We start from the raw sequence: 15,326 nt of genomic DNA on the forward strand, positions 1-15,326 counted from the left end.
CTTGGAAATGACCCAACCTAATTGTAACTTACAAATTATTGACTTGAACATAACCCGACTTGAATCCAAGAGTGACCCGACTTGGAAATGACCCAACCTGATTATAACCCGCAAATTATTGACTTGAACCGAACCCGACTCAAACCCAAGAATGATCCGACCTGATTCTGACCCGCAAATTATTGACTTGAACTGAACCCGACTCGAATCCGAGAATTACCCTAACCCATTTTAACCCGTGAAAACTCGAATTAAACCTGGCCTATTGTTTACCCGACCCGAATGTAACCCGACCTAAACTCGACCCAAACCCGATAAGAAGTATGACCCGACTCAAGCATGACCCAACCCAAACCCGACCCGTATAGGTTATGGAATTAGTCTGAATTGACCCAACCCGAGTTGACCCGAGCCACTCTTACCCGACCCGTTTACCCGAATTGACAACTCTAAAATAATTCAAAGAACTTGCAAAACTAGTCTATTTGAAACCCTGGAACTGAATAAAATAATCCAAATAACTTTTTTTGATAAATAAATAGGCTTAATTTTTATCTCGAGAGGATTTTGAAGGTATATTGACTTTCATTCTAATCAGTGGAGTACTATCGCATCGGCTTATCGCCTCCCAAAATAACCTGGGTATAAATAGAAAGTAATAGAAGCATACACTGTTGTACAATATATACACCCTTAAAAAAACATAGATTAGTGTGTATAAATAACCAATAAAATGTGATGATGATCCTCGATAACAAATAATTGAATTAACGCAGATATCCACTACACCAATTCTCCATCAGTTTCATATCAAGTAAGGTATCGAGATGAATGGATGAAACCCCACAGCTGCAGACAGGGTAGAAAGAACAAATTCAGCAAAAAAAAACCAAAGATTTCTTTTAAGACTTAAGAGATTGAAATAAAGTCAATAATCTAACTGAAATTGATTCCAAGATCTCCTCCACTCATGTATTTTAAACCAAAAAATACAAAGTTAATTCTTGATCTAGCTCATGATAGTTAACTTGTCAATCCATATCATCAGGATGTAAAAACTAAAAGCAAATCTTTAATGTTAGATCTACACCAGAAGTAAAAGATGTTGTAGTAGTTATCAACAATGGCTAGTCCTACATTAAAAATTCAGTTGTTCTAATGTCTCAAAATTGAACTAAGTTCAAAATTCCTTAGAATCCTTGCTGGTAATAACCAGCGCAAGCTAAATCATGTACGGGACTTAAATTGGTCCTTTAACCTCCTACTCAGGTGACTCAAGCAGTCAAACCCACAAAATCCCAATCAAAAACCATCAGAAGATACAACAAAGACCGAGTAAAGATAAGCTATAAAATCCACCAAGAGAATATGAGCGCAAAATACAACCAGAACTTCAAAATGCAACAACCCCCAAAATTACACTTGCATTGTATAATCTTTTTCTTCCTCCTTATATTGGTTTTTGTACTATTAAACCTGAATCTCTGGAATTCCCAATTTGTTCCCAAAAAAATTAAATTAAAAAAATTAATTAAATAAAACCTTCAAGCTCTTGATAATAAGGTGGCACACACCAAAATCTTCTCTCTTCCTTTTTTTTTCATTATTTTTTTTTAAATATTTATTTACTACACTCTCCAGAATAGTCCACAGCAAGTATATTAACTGATAATTTAAAGCGTACTCAGAGAAGAAGAGGGGAGGGGAGGGGAGGGTAGGAAAAGGCAAAAGTAAATCAATATAAGCTGCTTGTATGAGCTCATTCAAAGCAGGTATGATCCCTTGCAAATTTGCATTATTCTATTTATCAGTCAATTTCTAACAACAGCATAATAACATCTAATCTGACTATGTCTGCAATATCTGTTCATGCATAAAATATCTCATCAAATGCCCTCAATAAGTTACAGTCCTGCAGCAACAGAGCTAACACAGCTTTAAATACTAGATCTGCTCACATTTTTCTGTTCTTCACAACTAGCCAGTTTCTATTTTAGACTATCAGAGTACTGACTACACAGAATATATAGGCTGTGTTTGGTAACAGGCGGATTGGACAGCTTTTAGCTGATTGATGGCAAATTAGAGGTTTGACCAATCAATCCGCTAATTTGAGGTGTTTGGTAATCAGTGGGTTGGAAGAGCTGATTGAGCACAATCCGCTGATTTAGAAAAAGCTCCTTATACCAGCGTTTTCAAAAGTGATGATTTGTATCTATTGCTAAAATTACATTCATACCCATATTTTATAATTTAACGAATTAAATTGACTAGTGAATGAATAAATTAATATACCATTAATCCATTAATAAATTCTTCCTTCAAAAATAAAAATAAAAAATCCAATAAATTCTAGAATAAATAACACAGTATTGAAGAATAATTTCCATCAATATAATTATAATTTATATGCATGTACTCTGTTTTTATAAAAAACAGAACAATATCATCAAATTATCAAATATTAAATCGCTTCTCCTACCTCTGATTTCTATTGCATGTCAAGCTTCCATGATTTAAATGATAAAGTTTGAAAGGAAGATCAAGAGGTTGGAATATATGAAAGGAAGATCCTTCAAAAAAAGTAAAAAGAAAAATAAAAATGAAAAATGAAAAGAGGAAGAAAATGGCTGAGGTGTGAGGTCTAAAATGTGCGGTGTGCGGCCATTTAGAATGGTTTTAACTTTTTATATCCCCTGCTTTGTAAATAGTTAAATACAAGTAGAATTCATCTAATGGGCTTAATTGGGAGGTTTGGGTAACTGGGTTCATACTTAGCCGCATAATATTGTAGACTTGCTTGATTAACTATTATTATTCCACATATTTTAAAAAAATAATAATTATTATTGCAGTATTACTTCATTCTTTGCACGAAAATATATCTATGTCCTTATTGGTAATTTTATATACTCAATCAGCTATAAGCTAACAAAAGTTTACCAAACACTTTTATATAATCAGCTAATATAATCAGCTAGTCAAATCAGCTAATTCAATCGGCTAGTCAAAATCAGCTAATACAATCAACTTCGGCTATAAGCTATCAACTTTTTACTAAACAGGGCCATACAATGTACAACTAAAATTCTAACAACTTTATGTAGCTTTAAGATTAGGGCTGGCAAAAATTGACCCGACCCGAAAACCTGACCTGAAAAAAGTGGGTTAGGGTTGAGTTTTTCGACCCGAAAACTTAAATGAGTCGACACGAACCCGAAATTAAATGGGTTAGGTTAAGGTTGAAAATCTCAACCCGAAAACGACCCACTTAACCCGAAATAAATTTCAAGTCAAAATCAGGTCGGGTCAACCCGAACCCGACCTGATAAACTCGAACATTATACGGTATAAAAAAAATAAAATTAAAAAAAAAAAAAAAAAAAAAAAAACAAACCTGATGGATTAAAATTCAGCCCAAGCCCAAATATGTAACTAGTATCTAAAACCCTAAAATCCTTAATGCCTCCTCCTCACACAATCAGCCGTTTAGGCTCTCTCTCTCTCTCTCTCTCTCTCTCTCTCTCTTCAACTCTAAACTCTTGAAAGTTGAAACCTCCAATCCAAATAAATTATTCTCGGTTCTTCCCATCCTTAGATCTTCCTCTCCTTCATAATTTAAGTGTTTAAAGATTCACCACTTCAACCTTCAAGGTAATTGCTATTTTGAATTTTGCTTTTATACGATTTTTTGGTTGTTTAAATACGAATCTTGCATGTCTGTTGTTGTTGTTGTTTTTCTTTGCTATTCAAAGCCTAATTTTGATGTTGTTTGTTGTTTTAGTTGTTATTCAAACCATAATTTAATTATATGGTATTGTATTTTTTATTTTAATTGATGTTTGTGTTTGTTATATTATTGTATTGTTGGGATTGAGTACTTTATTATTGATGTTTGCTTAAATTGTTTTTATCAGATTTGGATCCTTACACGCCACAAACATAGCCTCTGCTTCAGCTTGCTTCAAGTCTCTGCTTCAACTTGCTTCAGCTTGCTTCAACATTGTACATTATTTGAGAACTATGTTGTATAAAGTTTGTAAAAAAAAAATCAAAAACATTGATTGCTTTTGAATTCTGATTTGTTATTTATTTAGTATACTATATTTTTGTATCTAATCTTTAATTAGACTTGCTAAATAACTTAATTTAAAAATCAGGTTATATTCGGGTTGACCCAAACCCGGCTACTATCAGGTCATTTCAGGTCAAAATGACCTGATTTAAACCCAGATAAAAAATCAGGTCAATTCAGGTTACTTTCGGGTTGACCCGAACCCGAAAATATCAGGTTCAGGTTGGGGTTCTCAACCCGAAAACTTAAATGGATCAGGTTCGGGTTGAGGGGTAGCTGACCCGAAATCAGCTGACCCGAACATGAACCCGACCCGACATGATCCATTTGCCAGCCCTATTTAAGATGTGTCTTGAACTGATTATTCCAATTTCAATATGACCAATGAATGGCAACAAATATACAGCTTATGGGGTTTTCTTAAGTGAAAATACTCAATAGCTCAGGCTTCAGAATTTCAGCAAGTAAATAAGTTATGCAAACTGCAGAAACTTTCACCCCAGAAATTAACTGGAGAACAGCAATTATGGTGGACTCTGACAGTTGGTTACCCAAAACATGAAGCAAAAAAGTAAATAAATTTAGTGACCGCTGATATCTCAAAGATAAGGAAAAGAAAAGTACCTCAACATTTTTCAATTCGAACTCTGGATCATGAGCTAAGCATGTGTTCCCAAAAGTCTGGCATGGCCCACTACTTCCAGCCAATCTGATAAACAAAATAAACAGATATATAAGTATAATTAGCCTTCAAAAACAGTATATGAGTCATTCTCATAGATTATTGGAAGGGAAAAAAAAAAAAAAAAAAAAAAAAAAAAAAAAAAAAAAAAAAAAAAAAAAACAAGACTTACAAATCTTCATCCAATGACAAAGCAAAGTTGCCTCCCCCACCAAATGCTAAGAAGTCATTCAAGCACAAATAGTAGTATCGATTGGCACCTATAATAAAATGAAAGACATGTCATAAGCATTCACTGCTGAGAAGCTTTTACAGCTTTAAGTATTGGCAAAATGGCATGTAAAGGTAGCAGACAAGTGATGTTTACATTTACACATAGCAAATGACAGTAAAGCTTCATGACATAAGCTTTTCTGCCCTTGTGGAGACATTTATACACCCTTAACCCCAACCTTACAGTCCATTAACACCGAAAGTACATTGACCATTTTCTCGTTGATATTTACAAACACTTTCAACCTAACAGCTTACACAAGGTCAAGAAAAATAAGCTTTACCTGTTGCTCTAAACAGCCTTGGTTCACCGAATTTAGTGGTAAAAACAAATGCGTGGTTTGTTCCCTGTCAAATTTAACATTAGAGTGGTAATTCAAAAATTAAATCGCAGAGAAAAAGAAGTAAACATTGCTGAGATCAACGCACTTGATATTTCCTCTTAGGGCATGGCTTAAGAGGACAATCAAGGAGCCCACCAAATACAGCCCCCTTTCTATCTCCAACAATCTGGAAGATGAACAGCAGTTTCCATCAGTCATTATCCAACAAAGTGATAAAATGTATCTCCATGACTAATTTACAAGTCATCCTTACCAATAAGCCAGGACCTGGAAGATCAGCACTTTTCCGTATAAGAGTACGTAGAGATGTACCATGTTTTAAAGTACTGCCCTTCAGTTGAAAGAAGCCAAAAGAAACTATGATAAAATTAGTGAAAAGCATTGAAGCAGTTGATGAAGATCATTAAGGGAAGCAGTAGAAAAAGCAGTTACCTGTATAGCAATACCCATTGACAACCCTTCACAATGTTAGGAAGGGATGCCTCAAGAAACTCATATAATCCCACATCAACATATGAAGAATCGTCTGTCAAATTAGGCATAAGCTTCCAAGGGCTTGGAGGCTCAATTGCATCCTCAAAGAATTCTGGCACACAACTACTTCTAGTAGAAACAGGGCTCTCATGCTCATTATGAGAGATAGTTGATTCTCTACATTCATCTTGTGGAATGAGTTCTGCCTGATTTTCCATGTTTTGAATTCGCCGAGAAAAACTACTACTTTTCCATCTTGTGGGAGATGATTGCAATGACTTCAAATCACCCTGAGTCTTTTGTTTGGCAGCTGAAGGATGAATGTAGGTAAAGAACGATGACAAAGTTTTTGCTCCCACGGAGTATGAATTGACCTGCACATTCCCCATATCTTACATTCAGCATTAGGATGAAAATTACACTACTACTTCCACTACTTGAGCCAGGGTTGGAGGTTTGGATCCTAATCAATCAAGTACTCTAGCAAAAGGACTAATCAAGACGCGAGACTCAACCTTAGCTTAATTGCAAGAGAAGGATCATATACACTCCACTACTCCAGCATTCCGAATTCTAGCTTTGACAATCATCGTAATATTATACTGCTCGAATTCCAGTATAATTCAACATGTACCCAATTGCTTTATAGCTTATAGGTAAGTACACATTACAAATTAAAGTTGCTAATCTAAACAAACTACGCAAAAAAAAAAAACGCAATTCAGGTAAATAAAATTCACAATTTTCTATGATCGCAAAAATTTCAGCTTGGACTAATTTGAATCTTCATCACATTGAAAATCGACGATTAAGAACCATAATTACAAGCAATATCAGCTGAAACATCACAAATTTAACAATAAAAATTCCTCTTTTTAAACTAAAATCATGATTAACAAACAAAATCTAGCATCACGAACCCTACATTGTGTAGATCTCATCAAATAAGGTTAAATTGAAGCTTAAATAAGCTTACAAAATTCAAATAAAAAGCTCAAAATCAAAGTACCTTTGGAGATTCTTGCAATTGAGGAGATGGTGGAGACGGAGAATCAGCCAAAAGACGAGATAATTTCTCACTCACTTTCTCCTTCAATGCATACATTATTGATTGAATTGAATCAATAATTAATAAAAGGTTTGATGATCTTCAAGAAAAATCGAAGTTTTCTCAGAATTCGATCATCAAACGGTCAAACCCTAACCCTAAAATTCGAAATTCGACGAAAAAAAAAGGGCAAAAAATTCCAAGAGAAATATAAAAGGCAGTGAATAAATAGAAGACGGGAAAGACGGATGCACCACCGCAAAAGGCAGTAGATTTGTTGTGATAGATGTTTTAAATGAGTCGGTGGTGGGAATATGGGAAGAATTGGAGTATCAATTTACCAAATTAGGTCCCTCACTTCATTTTTTTTTTTTTTTTTTTTTTTTTTTTTGTTGTTGAAATAGAAATTGTTTATATTAAATTTAAATTATTTTTTGCTGAATTGAAATTATTTTTATTGATTTTTTTGTTATATTTCTTTTTTATTAAGGTTACCGATTTTTTTTGAACTGAATTTATTTTTACTAAGCTCAACTTATTTTTGTTGAGTTGAAATTGTTTTTGCTGATTTTTTACTGAATTGAACTTATTTTTACTAATTTAAAATTACTGATTTTTATTGAACTGGATTTATTTTTCTGAACTTAAATTATTTTTACTGATTTAAATTATTTTTACTGAATATTATTTATTTTTAAGGTGAAGTGAACATGACTTTATATGGTAGGTATTTTTTTAAATGATTGGAGAAAATCCAAGTTTATATCCATGAGAAATTTGGATAGTTTATCTTAGGGCAATTTTGATATTTTGTGTTATAAATTAGGGGTATTTATGAAATTTTAACATTTAACCTGTTGACCAGAGAAAACGGAGAAATTGGCAAGTTGTCAGCTTCTAGCTTGATCATTAATAAAGGTTGAAAGTTCGCAAATAGGGGAAAGTTCATTTTCAACGGTGAAATTAATGGAGGAGGGATATATCACTTATTCTTTAGGGTTAACCATACCTTGAATTTATCCATTTTTCATAGGATTTTTGTTTTCTCGACCTTAGTGAATTATTATTATTTGTTATTATATTTTTCCCAAAAATGAGTAATAGCTAGGTATATTTCTTAATAATCGATCTTTTGGATATAGTGCTCATAGTACAATGACCATGAATTCTTCTATTGGTTAAATAATTAAGCATAATTATACCGACTGCATACTTAAAGTAAGATTTTGACATGCATATACCAAGATTTTAACCTAAGTCATTATTATTATTATTATTATTATTATTATTATTATTATTATTATTATTATTATTATTATTATTATTATTATTATTATAACAGAAACTTACCTTCTTAATTAAACAACAACAAAAACACAAGTATATCACACAAATCAAAATAAACCTTGCGCGAGGTTTATTTCTCTATGGAAACAAAGAATGAGTGCAAAATTAAGCTTGCTACATCTTGCTTCAAAAAAAAAAAAAAAAAAAAAAAAAAAAAAAAATTGCTACATCTAAGTTAACTCAAACAATTTGTTAATATATTTGTGTTTAAACATATGTACGTAGTAGTGTTATTTGTTAAATATTGAATGTCATTGTCAAATGTTGAATAGAATCAATTCTATTATTCAACATAAATTTCGATTATAAATGTATTGAAACATTTTTATTGAGTCAAATTATAATCAAAATTTAGGTTGAATTATTAAAATCAACGTTCACTAGCTCTACTTTTGAATTTTGATAGCAACATTCATTTAAAATAAAAATAAAAATAAATCCCTAAGTGAAACACAAATTACTCATTTACAATGTTGAGATTCAAACCCCGTTTGAAGTGCTCTGAACTCTGGGTCAAAACTTTCTGTTTTACACACTTTTTCCACCCCAACTCACAAAAATGAGATTCTTTGTCTTGTTTCACCCCACAACTTCCCAACTCTAAGAATATTTCATTTACCAATATACATACAATATTGACTAATCTTATATTATAATTTTACCTAGGTATGTCTGTATTTTTTTCAAAGACTACAACATCTAATATTTTATTAATCTCTATACAGACAGCTTAGTATTTTAATCTAACCATCTTTTGTTCTTAACCTCTTCAAATAGTAAACTAGATTTTGACTGAAAAGAAGCATATCCTTGCTTCAATAATTAATGGTACTTGCAAATTAATTAATGTTATTAAGACTTAAGAGTACTATTATGTTGTCTGGATGCATGTGCATGTAACATTATATTATACAAGTATATTGAGAGGGGAATATAATTAATGTCATACATGCATGAATGATGCTATTCTGCTCAAGATTTTATTACTAAGGAATTTAATTTGAAAACAAAAGGAATAATACAGAGTTCATATTTAGTAAGCATAGTTTAAACTTATATCTTTTGCATTATTGTATCTTCTAGCTACAAATTACTTAATAATCAAAATAGGGAGGAGCTTTAAAAGTTAACTGAGACCATTGTTGTTAGGGACATATACATAATGGTTTATGTCTCAATATCATATCATTAAAAAGTTCCTCATATTATGGTTTGTAATGGTTATAGGAACCGAATAATAATAGTGCCCTAAACTCATTGATTGAAAAATAAAAGAAATACTAATTATGGAGTATTATTTGTTATACTAATATCCGTATATAAGAAGAATGAAGTAGTTTTAAGAGTTCATTGATATACTAAGAGGACTTGACTTTTTGGTAAGAATTTAGCCTCCTAAATAGATGGTTTACATAATTAAATCCCTTTGTGGGTTCTTTGGAGATGAAGATTCTCTTACCCTTTACCCTTGCTCCCAAAAGTTTAATCTACAATGTTGGACGGAGAGGCATGATGGACCACTACCAGGTAGAGACTCTCATGCCCAATACCTGGGGGTATATTTGTCATTCAACATATATTGGATAGTAACTTCATAATAGTTACCACATGAGTTGACAGTAATAAAAAGTAGTTTCTCTCTCATACTTTTGGAAAAGATACCACCACTGTTGTCAATCTGTCATTGCCGCTTTCCTCCATTAACACCACCACCAAAACCAAAGAAAACACCATTATCATCATCATCTTCTTCATCAATTACATGATGGTTTAGATTATTGCACCGCCTTACCACCACCACTATCGGATGTCCAATAACAGTATACAAATCAATAGTAGTAGTATACAATCAACAATAACAGTTTATTAATTAACAATAACAGTACAAACTTAACCTAAACCAAGTTATAAAACGATAACATTTAAATCAAACCCATGAAATTTCCAAAAAAACAGAAAGCATATAAACCCAGATTCACAAATAAATAAAATAACTTTTTAATTATACTAATCAGCCAATAACAGTATACTAATAAAAATAACAGTATACTAATAAAAAATAACAATATAACAATTAACAATAACTGTGTAAAATCAATAATAGTTATGACTGCCAAATAATTTTCGTCGTCGACTTCAACCCCAAACATCCAAAGCTTAGATGAATAATCATCCTACCTGATTTGTATGTTATCTACAAAAGCTTGCAAATTCCATGAAAATAGATTAGAGCTTTGCGCTTAATTTCGTTCCACAAGGGAGCTCAACTTTCCCTCGAGATTTTCGATCAATAGCCACCATATTTGGAATCTCCTCCAGATCTCGGGTGAATAGCCAATTGCTATGATGCCATTTTTGAGAACTCCATCTAATCCTCTAGTGTTTTTTCATGGAGAAATGGTTTACCCAACTATTTACCCCGATTAAGGTGAATTTCCAAATTTAGGTGGAAGTTCTAGCCAAATTCCCCTCTCTGAGCTACCTTCAGCTACACCACCGGCGCCGATCGACTGTTTTTTCACGGGAAGAGCAGCAACTAAATGGGGGAAAATAACTTCTCTCTCCTTTTTTTTTTACCCAACCCTTTCTCATTTTACCCCTCAATTTTATTTTATCTTTTTTTTTTTATTTACAAATATTATTTTTTTATTAGGGTATTGGACAGGGGGGCCTATACCTGGTAAGGGGCAATAGTTTCTCGTTGGACGGATTTGACATGTGACAAGTGCTAACTTAACAAGACCTTTCACTTTAACTCACAAGTTCTTAAAAAAATAACTAATAGCCATAAAATGATAAAATATTGCATCAAACAAAAAGACATACAAATCCCATACATATTGCTCACAAATCCAGTAATTAAAGACTGGGTGGTTAGCTTAAGTGACTTTTTTCTACGACCTCATTACAATATCGGCTCTTCATAACCATGGACGAAGCTTAGTTGAGGCCTAATAAGGCTATGACCCCTATGGTGTTTCACCTTACTAGTGCTATATGCTACTTGTGCTTATTGAAGTAGCATGAATACATATTAGATTGACCCCTCCTCAATCGCGCTTAGTAGATCGCCCACCTTCCTCAGCCAAGTCTTGCTTCACCCCTGTTCATAACCATCCTAATACCATGAGATTCTAAGGGCCTGTTCTCGTTGACTGAACTTAGCTGAACTGAACTGAACTGAACTGAATTGAATATTTTATAAGAGAAGGAAATTAGAAGCTGAACTGAATTTCAACGTAAGAGAACATACCCTAAATGGAATATGGTAAACCATACTTCTATGTATCCTTCTAAGCTCTTACACAAGTATAAATGAAGTGGGGAGAATATGAAAGTGATTTATAACAAGCAACCATTATAAATGTACTCAATTATTCAATCTCTTTTTTAAGTTTTTGAAGTAAATAAAGAGCATACAAGTACTACTTCCAATTAAAGAACAATGCCAATGGACTGTACCAGATTGAATTTTATACTCAATTTTATTAATATTTATAGTACTTGTACTATTCTCTTTATTTCATTTTCATTTTCATTTTTTTGCCACTAGCAAAATTTGCACTGTTTTTTAGACAAAGAGAGAAACGCCGCTCCACCTCTCCTATTTCTCTCATCTCAAAAGTTGTACTCAATTTTACACTATCCCCCAAATATCACTCAACCCAGAAAAATCAAACCAAATTCACTCATACCCTCTTCATTTTTCTCATGAAAAAACACACCAAAATCTTCAAATTTCAGCTTTTTTACCAAAAACCCACTTCCCATTTTCCTTCCAAAACCTAAGATCTTCAACAAATTATACATGATTTAACCATTAATACCCAGAACAATTTACATAAAAGAAAATGGGTTATTATTCATTCATTCTTATTCTGTTAATTTTCACCATTTTATACCAAACCCAGTTTTCCAAATCTGCCCCTGATTACACTACTCTGGTTTACAAAGGCTGTTCTAGACAACCCATTTCAGATCCATCTGGAAGTTATGCTCAATCCCTTTCTTCCTTATTTTCATCTCTTCTTCAACAATCTTCAAGATCCAAGTTCTACAAATCAACTACAGGTGGTTCACAATCATCAATTTCTGGGTTATTTCAATGCAGAGGTGATTTAAGCAATGCAGATTGCTACAATTGTGTTAGCAAACTCCCTCAATTATCAGACCAATTATGTGGTAAAGTAACTGCAGCAAGAGTACAATTGTTAGGTTGTTACATGTTATATGAAGTTTCTGGATTCACCCAGATTTCTGGTATGCAAATGTTGTTCAAGGATTGTAGCCGCACCAATGTTGCTGGTGCCGGGTTCGAAATGAAGCGAGATAGCGCGTTAACTGTAATGGAGAATGGTGTTGCAAGTAGTGGGAGTAATGGGTTTTATACAACTAATTATCAAGCTGTTTATGCTTTAGGACAATGTCAAGGTGATCTTAGTAGTACTGATTGTACTCAATGTGTTAAGGCTGCTGTTCAAAAGGCTCAAATTGAATGTGGGAGTTCATTGGCTGGACAAGTTTACTTGCATAAGTGTTTCATTAGCTATAATTATTATCCTAATGGGGTTCCTAAATCGTCTACGTCGTCTTGGTCCAGAGGCGGCTCAGGTAGTTTTCGCATTACTAGTTCAAATTACACTATCTTTTTAATTCGACATTACTAGTTTAAATTACACTATTATTGGTTTGGGGTGGGGTTGTGGGGGAATGGGGGGTGATTTGTTTGTTGACCATTTTATTATATTTTAGGATTTTGGTAGCATTTGTTTGTTAATAATTAGGAGTGTGAGTTTTATTTATGAAATGACATGATGGACTAGAAAAATCATTAATTGGATTTCATTCATTGTTTAGTCTTTTTGTTGGGGTGGCCATTTCAAATCTAAAATTACCTTGAATTTTGGGATGTTTTATTAATTTTTTTTGGGTTTCTTTTGATTATTGCTTGTAAATGTGGCATGTACAAGTTTGATGAGTTTGTGTTCGATTTTGCTAAGCTTTTAGTGCAAGTTATCCCTTTAACTTTATCTTTATTATTACTTCCTTCCCCACTTTACCTTTTATTAATTGGGATTGTGACTTTGAAGTGTGGGCATGTGTGGAATTTATTGTGGATATTCAATAAATTTTTTTAAAGGGTGATATTTTGTTTTAGCATATCTACATCGGATTGTGAAACAAAAATAAGGATGATCGGATTGTATGTAAGCATTAAATATGTTTCCAAAAAGAAAAAAAAGGAAGTTTATAACAAAAACATATGTCCATTGGTATAATGAATGCTTAGTTTTCTTAATCAGATAGTAGTATTTTCCGAAGTTGTTTTAAATTGATAGTATTGATGTGACAACGGACTTTGCATACTCGAATTAAATATATTTTCTAAAATAGTTTTAAATTGATACTTCGTAGTATTGATGTGACAAAATAACTATCGTTTGTTGGGTGTTATAAAATGTTAAAATGTTCAAATTTAGAGTATATTAAAAACAGTTTTGCATGTAATTTTTGGTTGTAGGGTCAGGGCAAACTACCGGAAAAACTGTTGCTATAATAGTAGGAGTAACGGCTGGTGTGGCATTCTTAATTATAATGGTACTCTTTGTAAGAGGGTTGAAGAAGAAGGATGATGGTATGAAAAACTCAAATTTCTTAGAAACTTTCAATTTATTTTGTCTTTTGTATTGTATATTTGTATTTCTTGGGAACATTTTCATGTTCTTGATTCTCATGTTAATAATATAAATAGCTGTATATTTTTGTTATTTTATGCAGATTTTTGAGGAAAACAGCTGGTTGAAGAAACAAATTCTTGTTTTTCTTAAAAGGTGGGAAGAACCAAATTTTTGTGAATTTTTGTTTATCAAGGGAAGGTTGTTTTTCATTTTGTTTGGTGGATTAATTAAGGGCGAAAATTGTAAAATTCCCTTTTTTTTTGTAGTCAGAAAAACAACTGAATTATTCAGTATAAATGGTAAGAACAAAGGTTCATTCAGCCATTCAGGCATATTGAATGTTTTTTGTCATTGTCATTCAAGATGCCAATTTTTTTTAAAAAAAAATAGAGATGGGATATTTTGAAAAAGTTCTTTGGCACTCTGTTTTCTTATTGGCATGTCACATGTGACTTATTTTCTTTTTCTTTAGGTTTCGTGCAAAGATCCTTTATTCTATTATTGTGTGTCTTATTTATCTTGTACTTTTCCGATTATATCTAATACTCCTATGTCATATTTCTATTTTTAGACCGGTTTGGAAATAGTATGTAATTAGTCATTCTCTAACTTTCATAAAGCTATGTGTCCTAATTTGATCGTTATATATGTTAACGCTGAATTTTGACTAATAATATATGAAGCACTGTCAATAATAAAAAGTTATATTTTGATCATTATACATAAAAACGATTTTAACAAGTATTATATTAGATACTTTGCTAAGGGGTTATATAGGCCCAATTACATAATTTGCTACTAGGGTATCTTTTGTGGAGCGGTCCGGTTTATCGTTGTAAAGCGGCGATCTCTACCGTTGAAGCAATTTATGAGTTATTTATCAAATTTTCAATTTTTAAAACTAATGCTGCCAGAATTGGTCGCTGAAAATGGTTGGTAAAGGTTGGTGTATGAAGTGTTGTTGGTTAGTTGTCTGAGATTTTGGTGAAGAAACCTCAATTTGAGAAAACTAAAAGGATTAAAGGAAGGAGGAGGAAGAAAGGAAGGAAGAAGAGGAGTGAGTCAGTAACATTTGAGAAACATTCTACTAAGGGTTTGTTCTGATTTACTAAATTGAGCTGAAATGAACTGAACTGATTGGAGCTGAACTGAACTGAACTGAACTTAAGCTGAAGAGAACAGATCCTAAGTCAATTGAGAAAAAAAAGAATATTAATCAAATGTGGACCGGTAATTATTGATGAACTAGCATATTAAGTCATTATTGTATCTACTTAGAAAAAGTTGTTAACACAAATAAAAAGAGAGCATATTAGGGGCTTAGCCGCTTAAGATTAGGAAGAGGACGAGTACTATAATCAGTAGTATTACTTCCTTGAGATTTTAAATTTAATGTTTTTTTCTG

General features: G+C 32.5%; 2 protein-coding genes across 2 annotated transcripts; one reads left to right on the forward strand and one right to left on the reverse strand.

The window, feature by feature from the left end:
• Nucleotides 1-500: 500 nt before the first annotated feature.
• On the reverse strand, nucleotides 501-7,170 carry LOC145629964 (uncharacterized). Its single transcript, XM_081682204.1, has 8 exons — nucleotides 6,858-7,170; nucleotides 5,807-6,222; nucleotides 5,628-5,700; nucleotides 5,460-5,540; nucleotides 5,315-5,378; nucleotides 4,930-5,017; nucleotides 4,700-4,784; nucleotides 501-849 (listed from the first exon to the last, which is right to left on the reverse strand). The coding sequence occupies exons 1-8, from the start codon at nucleotides 6,951-6,953 to the stop codon at nucleotides 811-813; spliced, it is 942 nt and encodes a 313-aa protein (XP_081538330.1). The 5' UTR covers nucleotides 6,954-7,170; the 3' UTR covers nucleotides 501-810.
• Nucleotides 7,171-11,758: 4,588 nt separating this feature from the next.
• Nucleotides 11,759-14,293, forward strand: LOC145629965 (plasmodesmata-located protein 3-like). The gene is made up of 3 exons (XM_081682206.1): nucleotides 11,759-12,854; nucleotides 13,765-13,878; nucleotides 14,022-14,293. Exons 1-3 carry the CDS (start codon nucleotides 12,095-12,097, stop codon nucleotides 14,027-14,029), a joined length of 882 nt encoding a protein of 293 aa, XP_081538332.1. The 5' UTR covers nucleotides 11,759-12,094; the 3' UTR covers nucleotides 14,030-14,293.
• Nucleotides 14,294-15,326: the final 1,033 nt, after the last annotated feature.

The sequence above is a fragment of the Chenopodium album genome, chromosome 5 (genome assembly GCF_948465745.1).
Source record: "Chenopodium album chromosome 5, dcCheAlbu1.1, whole genome shotgun sequence".
Classification (NCBI taxonomy): Eukaryota; Viridiplantae; Streptophyta; class Magnoliopsida; order Caryophyllales; family Amaranthaceae; genus Chenopodium; species Chenopodium album.

What these genes read in the sequence shown, in the direction of transcription:
- LOC145629964 (XM_081682204.1), bottom strand. Translation starts at nt 6,953, where the DNA reads ATGTATGCATTGAAGGAGAAAGTGAGTGAGAAATTATCTCGTCTTTTG. An exon ending in AATTGCAAGAATCTCCAAAG is followed by an intron (nt 6,223 to 6,857) that starts GTACTTTGATTT and finishes GGGAATGTGCAG; the next exon opens with GTCAATTCATACTCCGTGGG. An exon ending in CAATGGGTATTGCTATACAG is followed by an intron (nt 5,701 to 5,806) that starts GTAACTGCTTTT and finishes ACTGAAGGGCAG; the next exon opens with TACTTTAAAACATGGTACAT.
- LOC145629965 (XM_081682206.1), top strand. Translation starts at nt 12,095, where the DNA reads ATGGGTTATTATTCATTCATTCTTATTCTGTTAATTTTCACCATTTTA. An exon ending in TTGGTCCAGAGGCGGCTCAG is followed by an intron (nt 12,855 to 13,764) that starts GTAGTTTTCGCA and finishes TTTTGGTTGTAG; the next exon opens with GGTCAGGGCAAACTACCGGA.